Below are 27,040 nucleotides of genomic sequence, written 5' to 3'. Positions count from 1 at the left end.
ACAGATCAGTGGGAATATTAACACCGAAATACATGAGGCTCACAACCACTTGCACTTCGCACCAGTGATGCTGATTGGGGCCTGTACTCCATTGGCATTACTGAAATTAACGCACAAACCCGCACGTCTTCGGGATGTGGAAGGAAACCGGAGGACACCGGTCACAGGGAGAACATGCAAACTCCACACAGACAGCACCCGGGGTCAGGATCGAACCCATGTCTCTGGCGCTGTGAGATATCAATTCTACCAGCAGCGCACTGTGTCGCCATTCCTTCTCTTTTGTGAATATTTCTATACTAAATTCTTACCAAGTTCTACGATGGATTTGCGCCGTTCCAGCTCTGGAAGGAGAAACCAGTGTTACATTGGAACAACGAGCATCAGAGACAATGAACATCAGAGTCAGGGGGCAATCCAAACAAGGATGGAAATAAGTGCAGCACAATGAGGGAAGTTCCACGTGCACACACAGATGTCACATCTGCCCGTTTACCCCATTACCCCACCTCCCGGGCCACTGATACTCTCTCCAGGCCCAGGGGCAGCAATTACCACTGGAAGGTCAGAGCCCGCGGAGAGTGCTCTGGTTTCCCACTGAACCTACACTGGGAATCAGGGATTTCCTGACCCGCATCTCACGCTGTTGTTTAACGCACCTTTAATGCGTCTGTTTTGTTTCACGTTCCAAAGAAACACAGCACCGTTGGCGGCAATGAGAAGACAAATGGTGAGGACCAGCGGCAGGACCCAGTCAGGATCCCCAGCAGGGAAGATCTCATCTGCAGAGTGAAGACAGTGAATCAGACAGTGACAGTGTCTGACACACACACACAACAGCTTCCCCCGCAACCTCCCGCCGTGACATCAGTGTATACTGGGGAAGCTGTTGTGTATGTGTGTCAGACATGTGTGTATTATAAATAAATAAATATATATATATATATTTATAAGTTTATGTATCAGCATACATACATACACACATATACAAACACACATACACACACACACATACAAATATTCACATACAAATACACATACATATACCTTTACATATACACACACACATATATATATATACCAGTTTATGTATCAGCATATATACTGTATATATCTGTAACAATATGTATCCTCACGTGGGCTACAAATTTAAGTTTTGATGTAATTCCCAAGGATGAATACTGGAGCGGGTGGGAGGAGCCAGCCACTTGGTCTAGATGATGCCCCAACATGGTCCATGCCGGACAACGCCACAGATTGTTGGTCTTCCCTTCCATGGGGTGGCAGCAGCGGTTTGCAATGTGGTGCATCCCGACACGCACACGTGGAACCTCGCTCTCCCAGCGGGCAGAGCAGCGACTGGATGGAGGTTTACAGTGACGGGCAATTAGATACTCATGGGTTACCCTTGTAGACGTGGACAGAGAGCCTTCAATTCGGGGTAGTCATGAAAAGACAACGTTGGAGGTGACGCTTCTGTTTATACCGCGTCCCCACAACTATTCAGATCAAAGCTTCATCTACATTCACAGTCTTGTGATTCACTCAGACACTGGTGTCAGGGTGATTCAAGTGAACCCAACCCAATGGAACAGATCCCTCTTCCCCCCGCACTGGGACCACTGCCTGACGACTTGGAGCCCATTTCCCCCACAATGATTGTGGACCCCTATGGTAACTGCATGACCCCATTCGCCCGGTGCCAATTTCCACATGTCTCGGGTAGTCATCCAGACACCGTTCCCTTCACGGTTCTGCTTTGTAATCGGACCATGACGGCTCCATCAGTAGAACCTTCATCCCAGTCCTAGCGGCGTCAATGGTTCCCATGTGGTCAATGTGACAGGGCCGTGCGTGACAATGTTCTGGCAGTCCTCATGGTTTGTCCATTTAAGACCTTTCAGGAGAGCGTCATGGATTTAAAAGAGTTTGTGTCGATGTCCAACCTGTTTGGACAAGTTGTGGACTCAGTTGGCCTTGCATGCAGATGAATGAAGGAATAAGTTTATTGGCCAAGTATGTGCACATACAAGGAATGTGCCTTGGTGCTCCCCTCACAAATGACAACACAAACAATAGACATTAGACAATAGACCATATGTGCTGGACGAGGCCATTCGGCCCTTCGAGCCAGCACCGCCATTCAATTTGATCATGGCTGAACATTCTCAATCAATACCCCGTTCCTGCCTTCTCCCCATACCCCCTGACTCCACTATCCTTAAGAGCTCTATCTAGCTCTCTCTTGAATGCATTCAGAGAATTGGCCTCCACTGCCTTCTGAGCAGAGAATTCCACAGATTTACAACTCTCTGACTGGAAAAGTTTTTCCTCATCTCATTTTTAAATGGCCTAACCCTTATTCTTAAATGGTGGCCCCTTGTTCTGGACTTCCCCAACATTAGGAACATGTTTCCTGCCTCTAACGTGTCCAAACCCTTAATAATCTTATACATTTCGATAAGATCTCCTCTCATCCTTCTGAATTCCAGTGTATACAAGCCTAGTCGATCCAGTCTTTCAACATACGACAGTCCCACCATTCCGGGAATTAACCTAGTAAACCTACGCTGCACGCCCTCAATAGCAAGAATATCCTTCCTCAAATTTGGAGACCAAAACTGCACACAGTACTCCAGGTGCGGTCTCACTAGGGCCCTGTACATCTGCAGAAGTACCTATTTGCTCCTGTACTCAACTCCTCTTGTTATGAAGGCCAACATTCAATTGGCTTTCTTCACTGCCTAACATACAGTTAACAATTAAGAATAAATTATGATGCAGATTTAAAAGGCAGTAAAGCAGCAGGATCGGCGCATGCAGTAAACATTCTTTAAAAATCAGTGATAATTTCCCCACAGAAGTGAGATGTTGCTGAACCGTCAGTGAGAAACATGTGAATACCCCAGTGAACATTCTGGGCAGTCGGGGTTTCAATGGGTTGTAAATCTCTTCATACTTCAATGATCAAACAGAAACGTTTACAAACCTGATATCTTAACAATTGCCTCATGTCGTATGTTCAACCATCTGTATCGAACAACACACTTGAACTTGTTCGTTGACTGCCTCGTTACTGTCACGTTGCTCTCCACATTTATAAGACCTTCCGTGTCTTCATGGTATCTTGTTTCAGCTTGTGGTAAAACCTGTCCATCCTCGCCGTTCCACACCATCTCTGGGCCAGGATACCATCCACCGGATTTACACACGAGCTGGATTCCATCTCCCTGGTATCCCAGCAACTGAATCCGGGGCTTACTCCCCAAACCTGCATCAGTGACAGATGTAGAAATAACAATAGTCAGGAAGAATAGCAACTTCGACCAGACAGCATTTTGTTCAAGGTGCCAAACCCTCTTGCAACAATACTTATACAATTTACAATTATTTCTAGTTCCAATGCAAAGTCTTTGAGCTGAAACATCAACTCTGCTTCTCTCTCCCCAGTCGCTGCTTGACCTGCTGAGTGTTTTCAGCATTTCTGTAAATAAATGCAGGTGGGGGTTACATGGTAAATGACTGGGCCCTGGAGAGTGTGGTGGAAAGGAGATCCTGACTACGGGTGCTGTCTGTTCGGAGTTTGCACGTTCTCCCCGTGACCTGCGTGGGTTTTCTCCGAGTTCTTCGGTTTCCTCCCACACTCCAATGACGTACAGGTTTGTAGATTAATTGGCTTGGTGTATGTGTAAATTGTCGATAGTGTGTATAAGATAGTGTTAATGTGCCAGCATCGCTGGTCGGTGTGGTGGGCCGAAGGGCCTGTTTCCGCGCTGTATCTCTAAATTAAACATTCCTTTAAAGTTAATAATATCAATGCATTTACTTACTCACCTTGAACTCGCAGTTGAGCTGGAGATGCTTCATTCTCAGTTCTGTCTGTAACTGAACATGTATATTTCCCTTCATCAAGCCTCCTTACGTTCATTATTCTGAGGGAAATGTTCCCTTTGGCCAGTTCATCTTTAAACAGTTGGGCCCTTGCTCTGTAATCCTGGTGTTGAGCGAGGGCGTCACTTTGTCCATGTCTGTACACGAGGACTGGCGAGGCCAGACCTGACTTCCTCCACTGCACCTCCATGTCGCTGGTCAATATATCTGCCACAAGCTGACACTCCAACACCGCATCTCCACCTACAGTGGCTGCAAAACCACCATCGCCCGGAACAATTACGGCAAATTCACCTGGGGATCAATGCAAATAATTGAAAACATAATTATTTAAGGAATCAATAATGTAAAAATAGAAAACAAAATTAACATCAGGAAAGTTGCATCGTTCTGTGCACACAAAGACCAACAGCATTTATTTCATGAGGGCTTGAATACAAAAACAGGGATGTAATGCTGAGGCTCTCGAGGGCACTGGTCAGGTCGCATTTGGAGAATTGTGAGCAATTTTGGGCACCATAACAGAGGAAGGATGAGCTAGCTCTGGAGAGAGTTCAGAAGTGGTATCTCAGAATGATCCCACGAACCAAGAGTTTGACGGCACAAGTTTAGAAGGAAAACGTAAAAACATACAAACATACAAAATAGGTGCAGGAAGAGGCCATTCTGCCCTTCGAGCCAGCACCGCCATTCATTGTGATCATGGCTGATCATACACAATCAGTAACCCGTGCCTGCCTTCTCCCCATATCCTTTGATCCCACTAGCCCCCAGAGCTCTATCTAACTCTCTTTTAAATCCATCCAGTGATTTGGCCTCCGCTGCCCTCTGTGGCAGGGAATTCCACAAATTCACAACCCTATGGGGGAAAAAGTTCCCTCTCACCAGAGTTTTAAATGGCCTCCCCTTTATTATTAGACTGTGACCCCTGATTCTGGGCTCCCCCAACATTGGGAACATTTTTCCTGAATCTAACTTGTCTAGTCCTTTTATAATTTTATATGTCTCTATAAGATCCCCTCTCATCCTTCTAAACTCCAGTAAATACAGGCCTTGTCTTTCCAATCTTTCCTCATATGACAGTCTCGCCATCCCACGGATTAACCTCATGAACCTGCATTGCACTGCCTCAATAGCAAGGGGGGGGGGCTCAGTGAATGGTGGAGTAGACTTGATGGGCGGAATGACCCTAATTCGCTCCTATCGCTTATGACTGGATGACCTTCTGAAGCCAGGATATTACCATTTTCACTGGCTGTTCACGATTTATTTTATATCTAAGGTTGGCGTCTCAACACCAATCCGCGTGGGGCACCACTACTTACATCTTCCCACCCAGGGAGACAAAATACATTAGTCCCCACTCTCTGCTTCCTGCTGACTTATACATGGCCTATACATCAGGAGGTGCAGATCCAGAGCCAGCAACATTATGGGGGACCCCTACCACCCCAGCAACGGACTGTTCCAGCTGCTACGGTCAGGCAAACGCCTCCGCTGTCACGCTGTGAAATCAGAGAGGATGAGTCGGAGTTTCTTCCCACAGGCCATCAGGACTGTTAACTCTCATATCACCAGGGACTAATTTAATTTACGGTATTAATTTATTTTTTGTGTTAAAAAAAAAATCTATTCTGTTTTGTAGTTTTAGCACAATCCGCAGGCGTTGCCACTTTCATTTCACTGCACATCTGCTATATGTATGTGACAAATAAAGTTGACTTGACTTGACTTGATTATCCATGAGAATGAGGTTGCCTCCTGCTCCTGCTCCTGCAGTCCCCATCGTCGCCCACAGAGGGAGCACGGACCTTGCACCTGATCGTATTAAGTGATGTGGACAAATGCATTAAAATGGGCGATTTTAAAATATGAATCTTCTGACTCCATGAAGCCCCCTCCATGAGATAAATAAATATCAATCAGACAAGATGTTGTGGTTATTACCGTGGACTGAGGTGAGGATCCCGTGCAGTAGCAACACAGCGCAGTGAAACAGTCCCATCCCAGCAGAGAGGTCAGTGCCTGAGGGAGAGGGGGAGAGAGAGGGAGAAGTGTTAGACCCGTGATGGGCGGGAAGCTGTGATCTCCCCCCCCCCCCTCCCCCTCCGTCCCCGCCGCCGGTGGTGTCCACCCCCCCCCCCCCCCCCCCCCCCACCCCCACTCACTGCTGACCGGGGGCTGAAAGGTCACACCTTGTGCCGGGTGGCCAATGACAACCGGTGGCCAAAGGGCTCCAGTCCCCGCACCGAGACCCCGGCTCCCTTTAGAATCTGCTCCTTGAGTCTCCTGTCACGGGGGTCGGGTCCGGGACGATCCTTCTCCCGGGAATTTCTTCAGTCACCCCGGCCATCAAACCTGTCAAAGGACAGAAATTGATTCTGAAGTCAAAAGATGTGGGAACAATAAAAATAATTGGGGGTGAGATGAGGGTAAATCAACTCATTTACGGAGTTGGGTGTCACTGACTGGGACATCTGTTATTCCCAGGTCGGCACTGTTCGGTTATATCCGAGGCCAGTGTGGGAAGCGAGAGGAGGAAAATAGACAATAGGTGCAGGAAGAGGCCATTCGGCCCGTCGAGCCAGCACCGCAATTCAATGTGATCATGGCTGATCATTCACAATCATTATCCCATTCCTGCCTTCTCCGGATATCCCCTGTCTCCGCTATCCTTAAGAGCTATATCTAGCTCTCTCTTGAATGCATTCAGAGAATTGGCCTCCACTACCTTCTGAGGCAGAGAATTCCACAGATTTGCAACTTTTTGACGGAAGAAGTTTTTCCTCATCTCCGTTCTAAATGGCCTACCCCTTATTCTTAAACTGTGGCCCCTTGTTCTGGACTCCCCCAACATCGGGAACATGTTTCCTACCTTTAACATGTCCAATCGCTTAATAATCTTATATGTTTCAATAAGATCCCCTCTCATCCTTCTAAATTCCAGTGAATACAAGCCCAGTCGCTCCAGTCTTTCAACGTACGACAGTCCCGCCATTCCGGGAATTAACCTAGTAAACCTACGCTGCATGCCCTCAATAGCAAGAATGTCCTTCCTCAAATTTGAAGACGAAAACTGCCACAGTACTCCAGGTGCGTCTCACCAGGGCCCTGTACACCCGCAGAAGGACCTCTTTGCTCCTATACATAAATCGTCTTGTCATACAGGCCAACATGCAATTAACTTTTTTCACTTTCTGCTGTACCCGCATGTTTACGTCCAGTGATTGATGAACAAGGACATGCAGACGCCATGGCTGAGATAAATGTCAACATTAGACACCAGTGAGGTGCTGGAACACTTGAAGTTACCCCTCAGATTCCGATTACATCTTTCCCCCTTCACCTTGAACCTATGTCCTCTGGTCCTCGATTCCCCGACTCTGGGACCGGGGTTCCACAGAGAAACCGCGCCGGGTTTGAGGGAGTGGGGTAAAGTTGGACGGGAAGGAGTGGGTTAGTGAGGAGGCAACCGCTGTAATGGCTGCAACAGTCGGAGTAAAGGTTCGTGTTTCAGCTGCCCACGCACAGCCCAGGAATGTGGGACAAACAAAAGTATTTAGTAACATGATCACACTCGCTCTCCTGTGTTGAAATATTTTGTTGTCTATAAAAAAAACCTGTTGATAGATTCACGGAGAGAAGCTCCATTGGAACACGCCCTTCGGCCCACTGAGTTTGTGATATCAGTAAACACACATGTTCACGAATCCGACCGCACTCATTAATGCTCCCACGTTGCCATCAACTGCCCACCGATCCCATCCCTCAGATTCATACAGGGTCGTTGTACAGCGGCCAATCTGCCGAGAGATCAGCTCGTCTTTTGGACGCGGAAGAACCCGGAGCACCCGGGGCAAATCCATGCGGTTCTGGGGAGAACGTGCAAACTCCACATAGGGAGCAGTGGAGGTTAGGCTGCAAGCTGGATCACTGCAACTGTGCGGCAGTGACTCTACTATCTGAGCCACTGAACTCCGGGTTCAGTTCAATTAACATGTTCCCAGCAGTAACACATTAACCTCCGTCTCAGCGCAGTTTGTTCCCGCGCTCGCTGCTCGGGACGCCACCGGCGCCACATAGTTTCAGAGAGTGTAGCAAGGAGTTCCCTTCTTGCCCATCGCGGCCACTTCGCGCCCGTCACAGACTGAACGTGGCCGCTGGGAATAAACAAATCCCGGTGACCGACCAGCTCTCCCGAGCGAGGACTCACCGACAGCCGCCTCCCTCCCTGACCCGCACCGCACCGGCTCCCGCTCTCTCCGCTCTCCCGACCGGCCAGACTCGCCGCTCCGGCCCCGACAACCAACCGAGGTCTCGGCCTGAGCCGCGCCCCGGGGGCAGTGGGCGGGGCCGGGCCGGGTGGATGCAGCGGGGTTTCACTATCACCCAATCCCGCTGTCAAACAGGGGAGTGAGTGACCACTGTGTCCCAGCGGCTCCGGCGCCCTCAGTTGTCCCGGAGCCCCGCTCACCTGATCAATCCCCGGCCGGGACCCTCCGCTTCCCCTCCCCGGCCGGGACCCTCCTCCGTGCCCGCTCCCTGTCCCCGCTCCCCGGGGGCCGAGTCTGTAACCGGCGCCCAGCGACAGCGCGGAGCAACCGGCGTCAGAGAGACCGCTTTCCTCAGCGTGGAATCACACAGGGAAACGGTGGCCGCCGTGGGAGAGAAATCGGCTCAAGTTGTCATGAAATGGACGCGATAAATGGGCGGGGAGGGGAATGGGGAACAAGGTTAAGAACAGTTTCTACCATCAGGCCATCAGGCTTCTGAACTCAGAAACACATTTCACATCATATATGTTGATTATTTTATTATTGTCTTTTTATCTTACTAATGTCTTTTTTTATCTTATTTATCCTTGGAATATTACTGCTGAGGTGACCCGTTGTCTTGTCAAATACATTTAATTCTACCGTTCACCCTGTGCCAACCTACAGATCACAAATTAAAAAAAAAATTTTTTTTAATTAAATTAAGTTAATTCAATTTAAATTAAAAATTAAATTAAATTAGGTGAGGAATTTGTGAAATCAGGAAAACCTGCGATCGTTCAGTGCCGGCCGGAATCTTGCACAACTCTGACCGAGTGGCTCAGTGTTCTGTTCAGTCCCATCTTATCAGCCGCTCCCCCCCCCCCCCCCCCCGCTCCACCCGCCCCTCACTCTGTCCTCCCCCTCGGACCTCTCTCAGTCCCGGGGCAGCGCTGCCCGAGTCTCCCCCCGACTCCCCGGGACTCTCTGATTCTCTCCCCAGTCTCCGTCACCCTGGATGTGGAAACAGCGGGTCCGCGTCTCGAGGTGTCTGAGGATCGGAAGAGGGTGAGACGGACCCGGACCCGGAGGAGTCTCCCTGACACCGGAAAGAGGTTTACAGTCAGTGCGTGTGTGCTGGGATCGGAGGGATTCACATCGGGGAGACATTACTGGGAGGTGGAGGTGGGGGGGAGTCGGGGCTGGAGTCTGGGAGTCGCCACAGTCTGTGGAGAGGGAGGGGGAGGTTGACCTGGGCATTTTGTCGGCTAAGTTGGGCCTTCCCCTGACTGTCGGAAGAAGGGTCCCCACCCAAAACATTACAATAAACAATAGACAATACGTGCAGGAGGAGGCCATTCGGCCCTTCGAGCCAGCACCGCCATTCAATGTGATCATGGCTGATCATTCTCAATCAGTACACCGTTCCTGCCTTCTCCCCATACCCCCTGACTCCGCTATCCTTAAGAGCTCTATCCAGCTCTCTCTTCAATGCATTCAGAGAATTGGCCTCCACTGCCTTCTGAGGCAGAGAATTCCACAGATTCACAACTCTCTGACTGAAAAAGTTTTTCCTCATCTCAGTTCTAAATGGCCTACCCCTTATTCTTAAACTGTGGCCCCTTGTTCTGGACTCCCCCAACATTGGGAACATGTTTCCTGCCTCTAACGTGTCCAACCCCTTAATAATCTTATACGTTTCGGTAAGATCCCTTCTCATCCTTCTAAATTCCCGTGCCCGGGCCTACAGTGGTCGCCGGGCCCACAGTGTTGGGGCCTACAGCGGCCCCGGGCCTAATACGGGACAAGGGCGGCTCCACATGGAACAAACCAACATGTCCCAATATAAGGGATGTCCCAGCTAATACAGGACAGTTGGCAACCCTAGTCCCAGCCTGACGTAAACTCTCCACCACACAGGCATATAATGCTCGGGCTTTCTAGGCCACTGTGTGTGAAGGAACTGTAAATGCGGGTTTAGACACAAAAAGTTGGAGAAACTCAGCGGGACAGACAGCATCTCTGGAGAGAAGGAATGGGTGAAGGGCATCGAGCCTAAACGTCGCCCATTCCTTCTCTCCACAGATGCTGCCTGACCCACTGAGTTACTCCAGCACTCTGTGAAATGTCACTTATCCATGTTCTCCACAGATGCTGCCTGACCCGCTGAGTTACTCCAGCACTCTGTGAAACGTCACCTATCCATGTTCTCCACAGATGCTGCCTGACCCGCTGAGTTACTCCAGCACTCTGTGAAACGTCACCTATCCATGTTCTCCACAGATGCTGCCTGACCCACTGAGTTACTCCAGCACTCTGTGAAACGTCACCTATCCATGTTCTCCACAGATGCTGCCTGTCCCGCTGAGTTAGGCCAGCTTTTTTGTGTTTGTAGGCCACTGGGCAGGCCGCATTTAGTTTAGTATCGAGATACTCCATGGAAACAGGCCATTCGGCCCACGATGTCCGTGCCAACCAGCGGTCCTCGTACACTACCACTACCCTACACACACTAGGGACAATCTACAATTATACCGAGCCAATTAACCAACAAACCTGTAGGTCTTTGGAGCGTGGGAGGAAACCGGAGCACCCGGAGAAAACACACGCAGGTCACGGGGTGAACGTACAAACTCCGTGCAGACAGCACCCGTGGTCAGGATCGAACCTGGGTCTCCGGCGCTGTGAGGCAGCAACTCCACTGTGCCGATCTGGAGAGATGTGAGCAGGTTTGGGCCCCGTATCTCAGGAGGGATATGCTGGCACTGGAGACGGTTTACGAGAAAGATCCCAGGAAAAGATTGGGTGAAGGCATGATTAACTTTTGCCGGTACTGGGGCATGTATTTGTTGGAGTTTAGAAGGATGAGGGGGACCACATTGAAGATTATCGAATGGTGAAAGAGACCGTTGAACTCTGAGTCTTCTTTTGTAAACCAGTGCCTGCAGATCCTGGTGCAGACAACCCAATCCCCATTCCCCCATCCCTCTCCACCTGCATCCCATCCTCACATTTCAGGTCTCCTCTCTCCTTATCTCTCAGCCTTTTGTCTTCCTTCCATCACTATCCAATCATCGGCCCATCAACTCCCCTCCCCCCCCCCCACCTGTATCCACCTATCACTCATCAGATTTTGCCTCGCCCCTCCTGCCTTACAGCCACTACAATCACTGAAGAGTCCTGACCCGAAATGTCACCTACCCATGTTCTCCACAGATGCTGCCTGACCCGCTGAGTTACTCCAGCACTCTGTGAAACGTCACCTATCCATGTTCTCCACAGATGCTGCCTGACCCGCTGAGTTACTCCAGCACTCTGTGAAACGTCACCTATCCATGTTCTCCACAGATGCTGCCTGACCCGCTGAGTTACTCCAGCACTCTGTGAAACGTCACCTATCCATGTTCTCCACAGATGCTGCCTGACCCGCTGAGTTACTCCAGCATTGTGTGTCTTTTTTTTGTAAACCAAGCCTGCGGTTCCTTGTGTCCACTTGCAGATTTGATGATGAGTGGCCGGTAAGTGGTGCCCATGAACAGACCGTGCCCAGGGAGAGGATGCAGATCCAGAACCAGACAGGACTCAATGGTGGCCTGATTTACTGGTCGCTGGCACAGGGTGAGTGAGCAAAGTCTGGGTGGATGGAGGCTTCAGTAAACACAGGTCTGAGGCCCTGACACCAAAGTAAACATGTTCCTGGAAACATGTGCACGGAACCATCCCAATCTACAACTTTCTCTGTCTCTCTGTCTCTCTCCTCTCCCCCCCCCCCCTCCCTCTCTCTTCCCCTCTCTCTCTTGTATACACTGGAATTTAGAAGGATGAGAGGGGATCTTATCGAAACGTATAAGATAAGAAGGCAGGAACGGGGTACTGATTGAGAATGATCAGCCAAGATCACATTGAATGGCGGTGCTGGCTCGAAGGGCCGAATGGCCTCCTCTTGCACCTATTGTCTATTGTCTCTCTCCCCCATCTCCTCTCTCTCCCCCCTCTCTCTCTCACTCACCCTTTCTCTCTCTCACCCCCCCCCCCTCTCTCTCTCTCTCTCACTCTTTCTCTCTCTCTCTCCTCCCCTGACCCACGTTCACTGGCCATCTTCCCCAGCTTGCTGGTGACGTTAACCACTGGTACATTTTGCCCTGGGCCAGCCTGGTTCTGGCATCAGGGCCCATGAGGTAATGCGACGTATCTCCCCCTGGCCGCCAAGACCTCACCCCTCACCTGTCCTCCACGGGTCAGTTTCACATCTGCCCGTTCAGGGGCACATTTCCAAACTCCGCCAACCCAGAGATGTGTATTTCCACACTGGGTACATCGCTGGGTCTAAATCGTGTGTAGTCCATGTACAAATTGCTCGCCCTCTGTCGCTGGTGGCCAACGGGTCTCGGTCCCAGAACTGCGACGAGATGCAACGAGACCTGGGTGTCGTGGTACACCAGTCATTGAAAGTAGGCATGCAGGTGCAGCAGGCAGTGAAGAAAGCGAATGGTATGTTGGCATTCATAGCGAAGGGATTTGAGTATAGGAGCAGGAAGGTTCTGCTGCAGTTGTACAGGGCAGTGGTGAGACCACACCTGGAGTATAGCGTACAGTTTTGGTCTCCTAATCTGAGGAAAGACATTCTAGCCATAGAGGGAGTACAGAGAAGGTTCACCAGATTGATTGCTGGGATGGCAGGACTTTCATATGAAAAAAGATTGGATAGACTCGGCTTGTACTCGCTGGAATTTAGAAGATTGAGGGGGGATCTTATAGAAACTTACAAAATTCTTAAGGGGTTGGACAGGCTAGATGCAGGAAGATTGTTCCCGATGTTGGGGAACAAGGGGTCACAGTTTAAGGATAAGGGGGAAGTCTTTTGGGACCGAGATGAGAACGTTTTTTTTCACACAGAGAGTGGTGAATCTGTGGAATTCTCTGCCACAGAATGTCGTTGTGGCCAGTTCATTGGCTATATTTAAGAGAGAGTTAGATGTGGCCCTTGTGGCTAAAGGGACCAGGGGGTATGGAGAGAAGGCAGGTACAGGTTACTGAGTTGGATGATCAGCCATGATCATATTGAATGGCGGTGCAGGCTCGAAGGGCCGAATGGCCTACTCCTGCACCTATTTTCTATGTTTCTATGGGAACATGAGACTTCCAGTTGTTGTGTTTTACTTCCTCTGCCTTTCCCGGCCGCCTGTTGTGCTGCCTCGCTGGCTCAGGGCCCAAGTTCCTCGGGCCTTCTTCATTCCACCCCTGGAATGTCCAACCTACTCCTGTTGGTGCCAGGAGCTTCAGCGGTGAGTAAAGTGTTCAGGGAACAGGCCCATGTCCAGCAGCAGATCCCATTCCAGCTGAGGTCATGCCCACGTCTCCATATCGCCCGCGCTCTGTGGCGATGGTGAGGGGACCTTGGCAATCTGTGGCCCATCCTCTGTCCAGGAAGGGACTGCAGATGCTGGTTCACACTGCAGATAGACACAGAAATGCTGGAGTAACTCAGCGGGACAGGCAGGGAAGGCACTGAAGAAGAGTCTGAAGAAAGTTCTCCCCTTCCTCTGTAGGCCGAGCTGAGACAGTTTCAGCTGGGAAGAAACTGTCTGTCAATGTCTCCCCGGCTGTTATCAGGCAACAATATCACCCCGCCACAACCAGAGAGCAGCGCTGAACTACCATCTACCTCATTCCCGACCCTCGGACTATCCCTGACCGGACTTTGCTAGCTTTACCTTGCACTAAACGTTATTCCCTTATCATGTATCTGTACACTGTAAATGGCTCGATTGTGATCGTGTGTTGTCTTTCCGCTGACTGGTTTAGATTTTTATTTTAGATTCAGAGATACAGCGCAGAAACAGGCCCTTCGGCCCACCGGGTCCGCCCCGCCCAGCGATCCCCGCACACTAACACTATCCTGCACCCACTCGGGACAATTTTTACATTTGCCCAGCCAATTAACCTACAAACCTGCACGTCTTTGGAGTGTGGGAGGAAACCGAAGATCTCGGAGAAAACCCACGCAGGTCACGGGGAGAACGTACAAACTCTGTACAGACGGCACCCGTAGTCAGGATCGAACCTAGTTAGCACGCAACAAAAAGCTTTTCACTGTACCTCAGTACACCTGACAGTAAACTACACTGAACTGAGCTCGCCAGTCTGAGCACAACACGGGTCCTCAACACCACAAGCCCACGAGGGAGAAACAAAGAACTGCAGATGCTAGTTTCCACCAATGAAAGACACAAAGTGCTGGAGTAACTCAGCGGCTCAGACAGCATCTCTGGAGAATGTGGATGGGCAACGTTTCGGGTCGGGACCTTTCTTCAGACTGCCAATTAACTGCACGAATTGGCGTCAAAGGCACCACAGTTCCAAAACCAGGTGAGTTTTGTGTCTCTGCTCTCCCCGCAGTACCGGCTCCCAGCAGCAGGTGGGGGTGCTGCGCCGTCAAACTGCACCGTGCTCTGGACAGCTCGCCATCGCCATCGTCTGGTTACAAGCATTACAACTGTCCTGAAAGACCCATCTCACTCAGGTCATTAGACAAGCTCAGGTCATTAGACAGGAACAGAATGAGATCATTCGGCCCATTAAGTCTGCTTGGATGAAGGGGTTAAAAGCACCATTAGCAAATTTGCAGATGATACAAAGCTGGGTGGCAGTGTGAACTGTGAGGAAGATGCTATGAGGTTGCAGCGTGACTTGGACAGGTTGTGTGAGTGGGCGGATGCATGGCAGATGCAATTTAATGTGGATAAGTGTGAGGTTATCCACTTTGGTGGTAAGAATAGGAAGGCAGATTATTATCTGAATGGTGTCAGGTTAGGAAAAGGGGATGTACAACGAGATCTGGGTGTCCTAGTGCATCATTCACTGAAAGGAAGCATGCAGGTACAGCAGGCAGTGAAGAAAGGAATGTTGGCCTTCATAACAAGAGGAGTTGAGTATAGGAGCAAAGAGGTCCTTCTGCAGTTGTACAGGGCCCTAGTGAGACCGCACCTGGAGTTTTGGTCTCCAAATTTGAGGAAGGATATTCTTGCTATTGAGGGCGTGCAGCGTAGGTTTACTAGGTTAATTCCCGGAATGGCGGGACTATCATATGTTGAAAGACTGGAGCGACTAGGCTTGTATACACTGGAATTTAGAAGGATGAGAGGGGATCTTATCGAAACGTATAAGATTATTAAGGGGTTGGACAGGTGAGAGGCAGGAAACATTATCCCAATGTTGGGGGAGTCCAGAACAAGGGGCCACAGTTTAAGAATAAGGGGTAGGCCATTTAGAACTGAGATGAGGAGAAACATTTTCAGTCAGAGAGTTGGGAATCTGTGGAATTCTCTCCCTCAGAAGGCAGTGGAGGCCAATTCTCTGAATGCATTCAAGAGAGAGCTGGATAGAGCTCTTAAGGATAGCGGAGTCAGGGGGTATGGGAAGAAGGCAGGAACGGGGTACTGATTGAGAATGATCAGCCATGAATGGTGGTGCTGGCTCGAAGGGCCGAATGGCCTCCTCCTGCACCTGTTGTCTATTGTCTACACGTTATGGGGAGAAGGCGGGAGAATGGGGTTGGGAGGGAAAGATGGTTCAGGCATGATTGAATGGTGGAGTAGACTCGATGGGCCGAATGGCCTGATTCTGCTCCAATGACTCGTGAACCTGCACCAGCGGAAGCGGTTAGTGGTTGTTGACCGTGGAGAGCTCAAACATTCCTGGAGGCTGAGGGAAGTGTGAGAGTAAAACGGCTTCGCAGATGTGAAGCAAGGCACCGCAGGGAACGGCAGGAACAGGCAGGCGCTGTGGTCGGGGCTGGGACCAGTGGTCACGTCTCGACACATTCCACAGCGCCACAGAGCGGAGCTGGCCTCACTGGGAGAGTGGCCGCTGGTGTGAACGCAACCCACGCCAGGTCAGCCTTCAGTCTGAACTCTACCCGCACCGCACCAGCGGACAAACCCTCCCGTGTGTCCTCTCATGGTGCCGCCGTGAGCAGTCCAGTCACTCCCCCACCTCTGTCAGGTATGTAGGAAAATAACTGCAGATGCTGGCACAAATCGAAGGAATCACAAAATGCTGGAGTAACTCAGCGGGTCAGGCAGCATCTCAGGAGAGAGGGAATGGGTGACGTTTCGGGCCGAGACCCTTCTTCAGATTGAAGACTCTCCTAGATGCTGCCTGACCTGCTGAGTTACTCCAGCATTTTGTGACCCCACTTCTGTCACTTCCCTCTCCATCACATCTGAAACTGCGAAATACTGGAACATTCAGCTGCTACGCCTGTCCCTCTCGCAACCAGGTCCCGCTAACTGTTTCTAATATGTGTATGTATGTATGTATCTAATATGTGTATGTATGTATGTATATATATAAACACACGTATACGTATATATATGCACATCTATGTATATACACGACCAAGTGGACCCGTTGGGCCCAAACCTCACCTGCATTGGTGCAGCACCCTCTCCTCTCCTCTCCCCTCCCTCCACTCCCACTCCCCCCTCCCTCCTCGCTCCACATCCCCCTCCCCCCTTCCCCCTCCCACCTCCCTCCCTCCACTCCCCCTCCTCCCTCCTCGCTCCACTCCCCCTCCTTCCCCTCCCACTCCACCCCTCCCTCCCCCTCAATCCCCCTTATCCTCCCTCCCCCCTCCCTCCCGCTCTCCCCTCTCTCCCTAGGATAAATTTAAACTTTAAAATGTGAATAACTTAAAAAATATAACACCGATTTCAATGGCACCAAAGGGACAACGGTGAATAAGGTGGGCCTAAACATTGTCGCGCTATCGTGTACCATTTTGGCTGTAGTTCAGGAACAAACACAACAAACGTGAGTTTTAGTATATACTAGACCAAGTGGGGCCCGTTCCTCGTAGGGTTTCCATTGCGACCTGGGGAAATCACGTTTTTCCTTTAAAATAAATTGTCTGTTAAAAAAATAAAGAAATAAATCCAATGGGGTGGGGAGAGGAGGGGTGGGTGAGGAGGGGGGAGTGGGGTGGGGGAGGGGAAAGGGGACAGGGAGCCACTGACACCGTCCTGCCATCTTCTTTCTCCTTCACTGTGGTGCCGTGCTCCTCCAGGGGAGGGGGATTGCAATTAAAGGCGGTACAGGGAAGGGGAGAGGGTGACCGAGGAGCCTTGGACGCAAAGCCTCTCCTGTATTGGTATAGCAGCCTCTACCCCCTACTCAATCCCCCTTATCCCCCCCCCCTCCCTACCCCCAACTCTCCCATCTTCCCTGACCCCCACTGTTCCCTTCTCCCCCACCGCCACCTCTCCTCCCCCCCACCCCTACGCTCCCCTTCCCCCCACCCCTCCTACCCATCCCCTCTTCCCTCCTACCCACCTAGCCCTCCTCCCCAGTCTCTCTCCCTCCCACCCCCACTCGCACTCTCCTCCACCCCTCCATTCCCCACCACCCCCCTTTCCACCACTCTCCCCTCCCCCCACTCTCTCCTCCCCAACCCCTCTCACTCCCCAGCCACCCTTTCCCCCCACTCTCTCCTCCCCCTACCTACGTATCCCCCATTCTCCTCCCCCAGCCCCACGCTCACTCTCGCCCACCCCGCCTCCCCACCTTCATCCCCTCCCACCCCTACCCTCCCCTCCACCCACCCCACCTGCATTCCCCCCACCCCCTCTCCCATCTTCCCCAACCACTCTCCCCTGACCCCCACTGTCCCCCTACTCTCTTCCCCACCACCATCCCCCTTTCCCCCACACCCCGTCTCCCCCCCCACCCTCCCCCTTTCACTCTCACTGTTCCCTTCCCCCCCACCCACCTTCCCTCCTTTTCCCTCCCACCCCCATTCTCTCTTCCCCGCACCACCACCCCCTCCCCGTCCCACTCTCCCTCCCACCCCCACTCTCTGCCCCTCCCAACCTCCCCCACCCCCCTCTTCCCTGACCCCCACTGTCCCCCTTCCCCACACCCCTCCTCCTCCTCACCCGCACTCTGCCCTCCTCCCCAGTCCCACTCTCCCTCCCACCCCCACTCCCCCCATCAAGCGGCAGCAGCAGCAGCGCGCGGTGGGCTGTCAATAGACAACAGACAATAGGTGCAGGAGGAGGCCATTCAGTCCTTCGAGCCTGTACGCACCGCCATTCAATGCGATCATGGCTGATCACTCTCAATCAGTACCCCGTTCCTGCCTTCTCCCCATACCCCCTCTCTCCGCTATCCTTAAGAGCTCTATCCAGCTCTCTCTTGAAAGCATCCAACGAACTGGCCTCCACTGCCTTCTGAGGCAGAGAATTCCACACCTTCACCACTCTCTGACTGAAAAAGTTCTTCCTCATCTCCGTTCTAAATGGCCTACCCCTTATTCTTAAACTGTGGCCCCTTGTTCTGGACTCCCCCAACATTGGGAACATGTTTCCTGCCTCTAATGTGTCCAATCCCCTAATTATCTTATATGTTTCAATAAGATCCCCTCTCATCCTTCTAAATTCCAGTGTATACAAGCCTAATTGCTCCAGCCTTTCAACATACGACAGTCCCGCCATTCCGGGAATTAACCTAGTGAACCTACGCTGCACGCCCTCAATAGCAAGAATATCCTTCCTCAAATTTGGAGACCAAAACTGCACACAGTACTCCAGGTGCGGTCTCACTAGGGCCCGATACAACTGCAGAAGGACCTCTTTGCTCCTATACTCAACTCCTCTTGTTATGAAGGCCAACATTTCATTGGCTTTCTTCACTGCCTGCTGTACCTGCATGCTTCCTTTCATTGACTGATGCACTAGGACACCCAGATCTCGTTGAACATCCCCTCTTCCTAACTTGACACCATTCAGATAATAATCTGCCTTTCTATTCTTACTTCCAAAGTGAATAACCTCACACTTATCTACATTAAACTGCATCTGCCATGTATCCGCCCACTCACACAACCTGTCCAAGTCACCCTGCAGCCTTATTGCATCTTCCACACAATTCACACTACCCCCCAGCTTAGTATCATCTGCAAATTTGCTAATGGTACTTTTAATCCCTTCATCTAAGTCATTAATTTATATCGTAAATAGCTGGGGTCCCAGCACCGAACCTTGCGGTACCCCACTGGTCACTGCCTGCCATTCCGAAAGGGACCCATTTATCCCCACTCTTTGCTTTCTGTCTGTCAACCAATTTTCTATCCATGTCAGTACCCTACCCCCAATACTATGTGCTCTAATTTTGCCCACTAATCTCCTATGTGGGACCTTGTCGAAGGCTTTCTGAAAGTCGAGGTACACCACATCCACTGACTCTCCCCTGTCAATTTTCCTCGTTACATCCTCAAAAAATTCCAGTAGATTTGTCAAGCATGATTTCCCCTTCGGAAATCCATGCTGACTCGGAATGATCCTGTTACTGCTATCCAAATGCTCAGCAATTTCGTCTTTTATAATTGACTCCAGCATCTTCCCCACCACTGATGTCAGACTAACTGGTCTATAATTACCCGTTTTCTCTCTCCTTCCTTTCTTAAAAAGTGGGATAACATTTGCTATCCTCCAATCCACAGGAACTGATCCTGAATCTATAGAACATTGAAAAATGATCTCCAATGCTTCCACTATTTCTAGAGCCACCTCCTTAAGTACTCTGGGATGCAGACCATCAGGCCCTGGGGATTTATCAGCCTTCAGTCCCATAAGTCTACCCAAAACCATTTCCTGCCATTTCTTTGTTCCCCATAATAAATTCCCCTGCTTCTGTCTTCAAGGGACCCACATTTGCCTTGACTATTTTTTTCCTCTTCACGTACCTAAAAAAACTTTTGCTATCCTCCTTTATATTATTGGCTAGTTTACCCTCGTACCTCATCTTTTCTCCCCGTATTGCCTTTTTAGTTAACTTTTGTTGCTCTTTAACGTGCGATAGATATATATATATAGGTATGTGTACGTGTGTGGATATACACACACACACCCATATATACACGCACACATACACACATATATTCACTGGAGCCCTGTCAACCGGGCGTTGAGAATATTGTCCCAACTTTGGTAATGTTTACCTTTCTTTAGTTAAGAGATCCAGCACGGAAACAGGCCCTCCGGCTCACCGAGTACACGACGACCATCGATCGCCCGTTCACACATGTACAATGTCATTGCACTTTCTCATCCACTCCCGACACACGAGGGGCAATTTACAGAGCGGCCGGTTAACCTACAAACTTGTATCTCTGGAGTGTGGGGGAGGAAACCGGAGCAACCGGTGGAACCAGCACATTTCCTGCGCAAACCCGTCTAACCACAAGTGTCTGTGTGTTTATAAAGCCAAGCGCAAGGCACATGATCTGTACAGCCCCGTTTATTGTTAGCACAGAGATTCATTGGTGAAAATTACAAAACAAATCATGTAATCCTTGTTATTCGGTTCATTTGTCGATGTTATGTGGTGTCATCGTTCCAACAGTCCTGTAAATATATTCGCTCCCCCTAATAATCCCTTCCTCCAAAGGTTTTACTGTAACGTGTAAATAACACCTCTCCATCTTCTCCACAGATGCTGCCTGACCCATTGAGTTACTCCAGCACTCTATGAAACGTCACCTATCCATGTTCTCCACAGATGCTGCCCGACCAGCTGAGTTACTCCAGCACTCTGTGAAACGTCACCTATCCATGTTCTCCACAGATGCTGCCTGACCCGCTGAGTTACTCCAGCACTCTGTGAAACGTCACCTATCCATGTTCTCCACAGATGCTGCCTGACCCGCTGAGTTACTCCAGCAGTCTGATTTCATTGGGATCGTCTCTCCAAACGGGGTGACACAGTACCAGGTGCCCAATACACACACTCTCAGCAGAGAAACAGGCCCTTCGGCCCACCTCGTCCATACCGACCACGATGCCTCATCTACATTAGTCCCACCTGCCCCCATGTGCCCCATAGCCCTCTGAACCTTTCCTACCCATGCACCTGTCTAAATGTTTTTAAATATTGTTATATTTCGCCTGCTGCCTGCCCTGTCCGACCAATTGAGTTTTGTGTTACTGCTCTCCCCACAGTGTTGGCCTTCATAACAAGAGGAGTTGAGTATAGGAGCCAAGAGGTCCTTCTGCAGTTGTACAGGGCCCAAGTGAGACCGCACCTGGAGTACTGTGTGCAGTTTTGGACTCCAAATTTGAGGAAGGATATTCTTGCTATTGAGGGCGTACAGCGTAGGTTTACTAGGTTAATCCCCGAAATGGCGGGACTGTCATATGTTGAAAGACTGGAGCGTCTAGGCTTGTATACACTGGAATTTAGAAGGATGAGGGGGGGATCTTATCGAAACATACAAGATTATTAAGGGGTTGGGCACGTTAGAGGCAGGAAACATGTTCCCAATGTTGGGGGAGTCCAGAACCAGGGGCACACAGTTTAACAATAAGGGGTAGGCCATTTACAACGGACACGAGGAAAATCTTTTTCAGTGAGAGGGTGGCAAATCTGTGGAATTCTCTGCCTATGAAGGCAGTGGAAGCCAATTCTCTATATGCATTCAAGAGAGAGCTAGATAGAGCTCTTAAGGATAGCGGAGTCAGGGGGTATGGGGAGAGGGCAGGAACGGGGTACTGATTATGAATGATCAGCCATGATCACAGTGAATGGCGTAGCTGGCTGGAAGGGCCGAATGGCCTCCTCCTGCACCTGTTGTCTATTGGAATTTGGGGGTTAAATGGGAGCCGTTCAACGCCGACCTGTTGTCCACCGGGTTTCTGCCCCACAGCCCCTGAGCACCGCTCCTGACGTCTGTCCCGGGACTCGACCCTTTTAAACACCCGGAGCGGAACCGGAGCAGATTGTCACCCACTCGTCTTCATCCCAAGGCCCAAAGAAAGGATAAAGTTTCTCCGTGAATTTGTTCCCAGTGAAGGTGTGGAGATGGGACTTGGTGGCCGCGTCGTAAAATGAAACTGTCCCGGACTCGTAACTGAGATAAACTCCCACCCTCCGGGGGATGGGACGGGCGGGGAGAGGGGATGGAGGGGAGGTGAATGCAACAAACACGTCATCCCACCGCCTGATGATCCAGATTCCAGTCTCCGGGGACAGTGCGACCCATCCCTTCCTGTCCACAGACTCTGTGGCGACTCCCAGACTCCAGCGCCGACTCTCCCCCACCTCCACCTCCCAGTAATGTCTCCCCGATGTGAACCCCTCCGATCCCAGCACACACCACCAGTTTGTAAACCTCTTCCCGGTGTCAGGGAGACTCCTCTCTGTCCCGGTCCATCTCACCCTCTTCCGATCCTCAGACACCTCGAGCCACGGATGCGCTGTTTCCACATCCAGGGTGACGGAGACTGGGGGGAGAAGCAGAGAATCAGAGAGTCCCCGGGGGGTCGGGGGGAGACTCGGGCAGCGCGGCCCCGGGACCGGGGGAGAGGCCGCTCGGCCTCGGGCACAGGCGGGCGGACAACTGGACGATATCCCGGGGATTTCCCGCCCGCCAACATCCCACGGACAAAAACATGTTTCCCGGCGTTTCCTAATCGGGGCGGAAGTGGAGGGGAACCGGGTGAACGGTGAGAAATAAAAACAAACTGCTGGAGGAAGTCCGCGGGTCAGGCAGCACATGTGTAAGGAAATGACAGAACACGTTCAGGTCGGGACGCTGCTTCATTCTCATGCTCCCCTCTGCTCCCCCGGGACACAGAGGTGCAGCAAAATACTCGTAACATACATATATGTGCGTGCGTGAGTGTGCGTTTGTACATATGCACACACACACAGTCACACATACACAAACATATACACACGCGCACAAACACATTCACACACCTACATACACAGACACAAACATATACACACGCACACTCATTCACACACACACGTACATAGACACACAAACACACACACACAAACACGCACATATAGACACACACAAACACACACACATATACAAACATATACACACACGCACACTCATAAACACATTCACACAGCAGTGTAAGAAAATAACTGCAGATGCTGGTACAAATGCTGGAGTAACTCAGCAGGTCAGGCAGCATCTCGGGAGAGAAGGAATGGGTGACGTTTCGGGTCGAGATCCTTCTTCAGTCTGACCTGCTGAGTTACTCCAGGATTTTGTGAAATAAACACATTCACACACACACATACACAGACACACAAACAAATACACACGCACACTTATTCACAGACTCACACACATACACAGACACACATACAGACACACACACAAACACACATACAGACACACATACACACACACGTATGCACACATACACACACACACTTATGCACACACACACAGATGCATAGACACACATATGCACAGACACGCACACATACACACTCACACTGATGGATATTCACTTTCCAAGCCAAAGGCTTGTTCACTCCTTAGGTCCAAATGCTTTTTGCTAAACTCAGATTTTTAGCACAGTAACTGGGTTCAAGATGTTTGTTGTTCAGTGAGTTAGGAATCTAATCATAGAAACAGAAAATTTCATTCAGCCCTTCGAGCCAGCACCGCCATTCAATATGATCATGGCTGATCATCCAGAATCTGTACCCCGTTCCTGCTTTCTCCCCATGTCCCTTGATTCCGTTAGCCCTCAGAGCTCTATCTAACTCTCTCTTGAAAACATCCAGTGAATTGGCCTCCACTGCCTTCTGTGGCAGAGAATTCCACAGATTCACAACTCTCTGGGTGAAAATGTTTTTGTTTATCTCAGTTCCAAATGGCCGACCCCCTTATTCTTATAATGTAACCCCTGGTTCTGGACTCCCCAACATGCGGAACATTTTTTCTGCATCTAGCCTGTCCAATCCCTTAAGAATTGTATATGTTTCTATAAGATCCCCATCTTATCCTTTTAAATTCCAGTGAATACAAGCCTAGTCGACCCATTCTTCCGACCCAGCGCGGGGCTTTGTTCACCCAGAGGCCCAGAAGCGGTTGGAGGCGGTTGGAGCAGCGTCCGGGCGGTAGGTTTAAAAACCCAGCACGGGGCGTTGTTCACCCAGAGGCCCAGAAGCGGTTGGAGGCGGTTGGAGCAGCGTCCGGGCGGTAGGTTTAAAAACCCAGCGCGGGGCTTTGTTCACCCAGAGGCCCAGAAGCGGTTGGAGGCGGTTGGAGATAAAAACGTTCCCTCACACTTCAAAAGAAGTGTTCTGGAGGAAGCCGCTGATTGGTGGAAGCGGACTAGAGGAAGCAGCTTTTTGTTCGTACTTTTAGTTAAGGGTTCAGTGAGTTAAGGGTTCAGTGAGTTCAGGGTTCAGTGAGTTCAGGGTTCAGTAAGTTAAGGGTTCAGTGCTTTTTAGTAAAGATACAGTTTAAAGGATTAAGAGGGATTTGATTTAATTTGGGGGTAAGACATGTCAGATGAGATCGGCCCCGTGGAGTGCTCATCCTGCAACATGTGGGAGATCAGGGATATTGTCGGTGTCCCTGATGACTACGTGTGCAGGAAGTGTGTCCAGCTGCAGCTCCTGGCAAACCGCATTGAACGGTTGGAGCTGCGGTTGGACTCATACTGGAGCATCCACGATGCTGAGAAGGTCGTGGATAGCACGTACAGTGAGTTGGCCACACCACAGGTAAAAGATAAGCGAACAGAAAGGAAACGGGTGGCCACTAGGCAGCGTAGCGGTAGGCAGGTAGTGCAGGAGTCCCCTGCGGTCATCTCCCTCCTAAACAGATATGCCATTTTGGATACTGTTGGGGGAGATGGCTCACCAGGGGAAGGCAGCAGCAGCCAAGTTCATGGCACCGTGGGTGGCTCTGCGGAAAAAGAGGGGAGGAAAAAGAGTGGAAGGGCTATAGTGATAGGGGATTCAATTTTAAGGGGAATAGATAGGCGTTTCTGCGGCCGCAAACGAGACTCCAGGATGGTATGTTGCCTCCCTGGTGCAAGGGTCAGGGATATCTCTGAGCGGCTGCAGGACATTCTGAAGGGGGAGGGTGAGCAGCCAGTTGTCGTGGTGCACGTTGGCACCAACGATTTAGGTAAAAAACGGGATGAGGTCCTACAAGGTGAATTTAGAGAGCTAGGAGATAAACTAAAAAGTAGGACCTCAAAAGTAATAATCTCTGGATTACTACCAGTGCCGCGTGCTAGTCAGAGTAGGAATAGGAGGATATTTCAGATGAATACGTGGCTTGAAAAATGGTGCAAGGGGGAGGGATTCAATGTTTTAGGACATTGGAACCAGTTCTGGGAGAGGTGGGACCAGTACAAACAGGACGGTCTGCACCTGAGCTGGAATGGAACCAATGTCCTAGGGGGAGTGTTTGCTAGTGCTGTCGGGGAGGATTTAAACTAATGTGGCAGGGGGGTGGGAGCAGGAGCAGAGAGACAGAGGGGTGTAAAATGAGGGTAGAAGCAACAGGTAGCAAGGTGAAAAGTAAAAGTGGTAGGCAGACAAATCCAGGACAAAAATCAAAAAGGGCCACTTTTCAACATAATTGTATAAGGGGTAAGAGAGTTGTAAAAACAAGCCTGAAGGCTTTGTGTCTCAATGCAAGGAGTATACGTAATAAGGTGGATGAATTAAATGTGGAGATAGTTATTAATGATTATGATATAGTTGGGGTTATGGAGACATGGCTCCAGGGTGACCAAGGCTGGGAGCTCAACATCCAGGGATATTCTATATTCAGACGGGATAGACAGAAAGGAAAAGGAGGTGGGGTAGCGTTACTGGTTAGAGAGGAGATTAAAGCAGTGGAAAGGAAGGACATTAGCTTGGAGGAAGTGGAATCGATATGGGTAGAGCTACGAAACACTAAGGGGCAGAAAACGCTAGTGGGAGTTGTGTACAGGCCACCTAACAGCAGTAGTGAGGTTGGGGATGGCATCAAGCAGGAAATTAGAAATGCATGCACTAAAGGTGCAGCAGTTATAATGGGTGACTTCAATCTACATATAGATTGGGTGAACCAAACTGGCAGGGGTGCTGAGGAAGAGGATTTCTTGGAATGTTTGAGAGATGGTTTTCTAAACCAACATGTCGAGGAACCAACGAGAGAACAGGCCATTCTAGACTGGGTATTGAGTAATGAGGAAGGGTTAGTTAGCAGTCTTGTTGTGCGAGGCCCCTTGGGCAAGAGTGATTATAATATGGTAGAGTTCTTCATTAGGATAGAGAGTGACAAAGTCGATACAGAAACAAGTGTTCTGAACTTAAAGAAAGGTAACTTTGAGGGTATGAGGCGTGAATTGTCCAAGATAGACTGGCGATTGATGCTGAAAGGGTTGACGGTGGACATTCAATGGAAGGCATTTAAAGGTCGCATGGATGAACTACAACAAGTGTTCATCCCAGTTTGGCAAAAGAACAAACCAGGAAAGGTAGTGCATCCGTGGCTAACAAGGGAAATCAAGGATAGTATTAAAACAAAAGATGAAGCATACAGATTAGCCAGAAAAAGTAGCATACCAGAGGACTGGGAGAAATTCAGAGTCCAGCAGAGGAGGACAAAGGGCTTAATTAGGAAAGGGAAAATAGACTATGAGGGAAAACTGGCAAGGAACATAGAAACAGACTGCAAAAGCTTTTATAGATATGTCAAGAGAAAAAGATTAGTTAAGGCAAATGTAGGTCCCTTGCAGTCGGAAACAGGTGAATTGATCATCGGGAACAAGGAGATGGCAGACCAATTGAACAAATACTTTGGTTCTGTCTTCACTAAGGAAGACATAAACCGTCTGCCGGAAATAGCGGGGGACCGGTGGTCTAATGAGATGGAGGAACTGAGGGAAATCTAGGTTAGTCGGGAAGTGGTGTTAGGTAAATTAAATGGATTAAAGGCAGATAAATCCCCAGGGCCAGATAGGCTGCATCCCAGAGTGCTTAAGGAAGTAGCCTCAGAAATAGTGGATGCATTAGTGATAATTTTTCAAAACTCTTTAGATTCTGGAGTAGTTCCTGAGGACTGGAGGGTAGCTAATATA

General features: G+C 50.1%; 1 protein-coding gene across 1 annotated transcript in view; it reads right to left on the bottom strand.

Moving 5' to 3' along the window:
- Positions 1-294: 294 nt before the first annotated feature.
- LOC144602486 (butyrophilin subfamily 3 member A1-like) overlaps positions 295-27,040 on the bottom strand; it is a 43,260-nt gene continuing 16,514 nt past the window's right edge. The window contains exons 7-14 of the mRNA XM_078415617.1: positions 21,893-22,423; positions 8,009-8,289; positions 6,087-6,180; positions 5,839-5,916; positions 3,835-4,185; positions 2,990-3,271; positions 660-782; positions 295-344 (exon numbers count right to left, since the gene is read on the bottom strand). Of these exons, the coding sequence (XP_078271743.1) occupies positions 295-344; positions 660-782; positions 2,990-3,271; positions 3,835-4,185; positions 5,839-5,916; positions 6,087-6,180; positions 8,009-8,289; positions 21,893-22,423 (1,790 nt within the window). The remainder of the gene's footprint in view (positions 345-659; positions 783-2,989; positions 3,272-3,834; positions 4,186-5,838; positions 5,917-6,086; positions 6,181-8,008; positions 8,290-21,892; positions 22,424-27,040) is intronic.

The sequence above is a fragment of the Rhinoraja longicauda genome, chromosome 19 (genome assembly GCF_053455715.1).
Source record: "Rhinoraja longicauda isolate Sanriku21f chromosome 19, sRhiLon1.1, whole genome shotgun sequence".
Taxonomy (NCBI): domain Eukaryota; kingdom Metazoa; phylum Chordata; class Chondrichthyes; order Rajiformes; family Arhynchobatidae; genus Rhinoraja; species Rhinoraja longicauda.
Note: the sequence above shows the minus strand (reverse complement) of the source record. Positions and strands in the feature narration are given on the sequence as shown.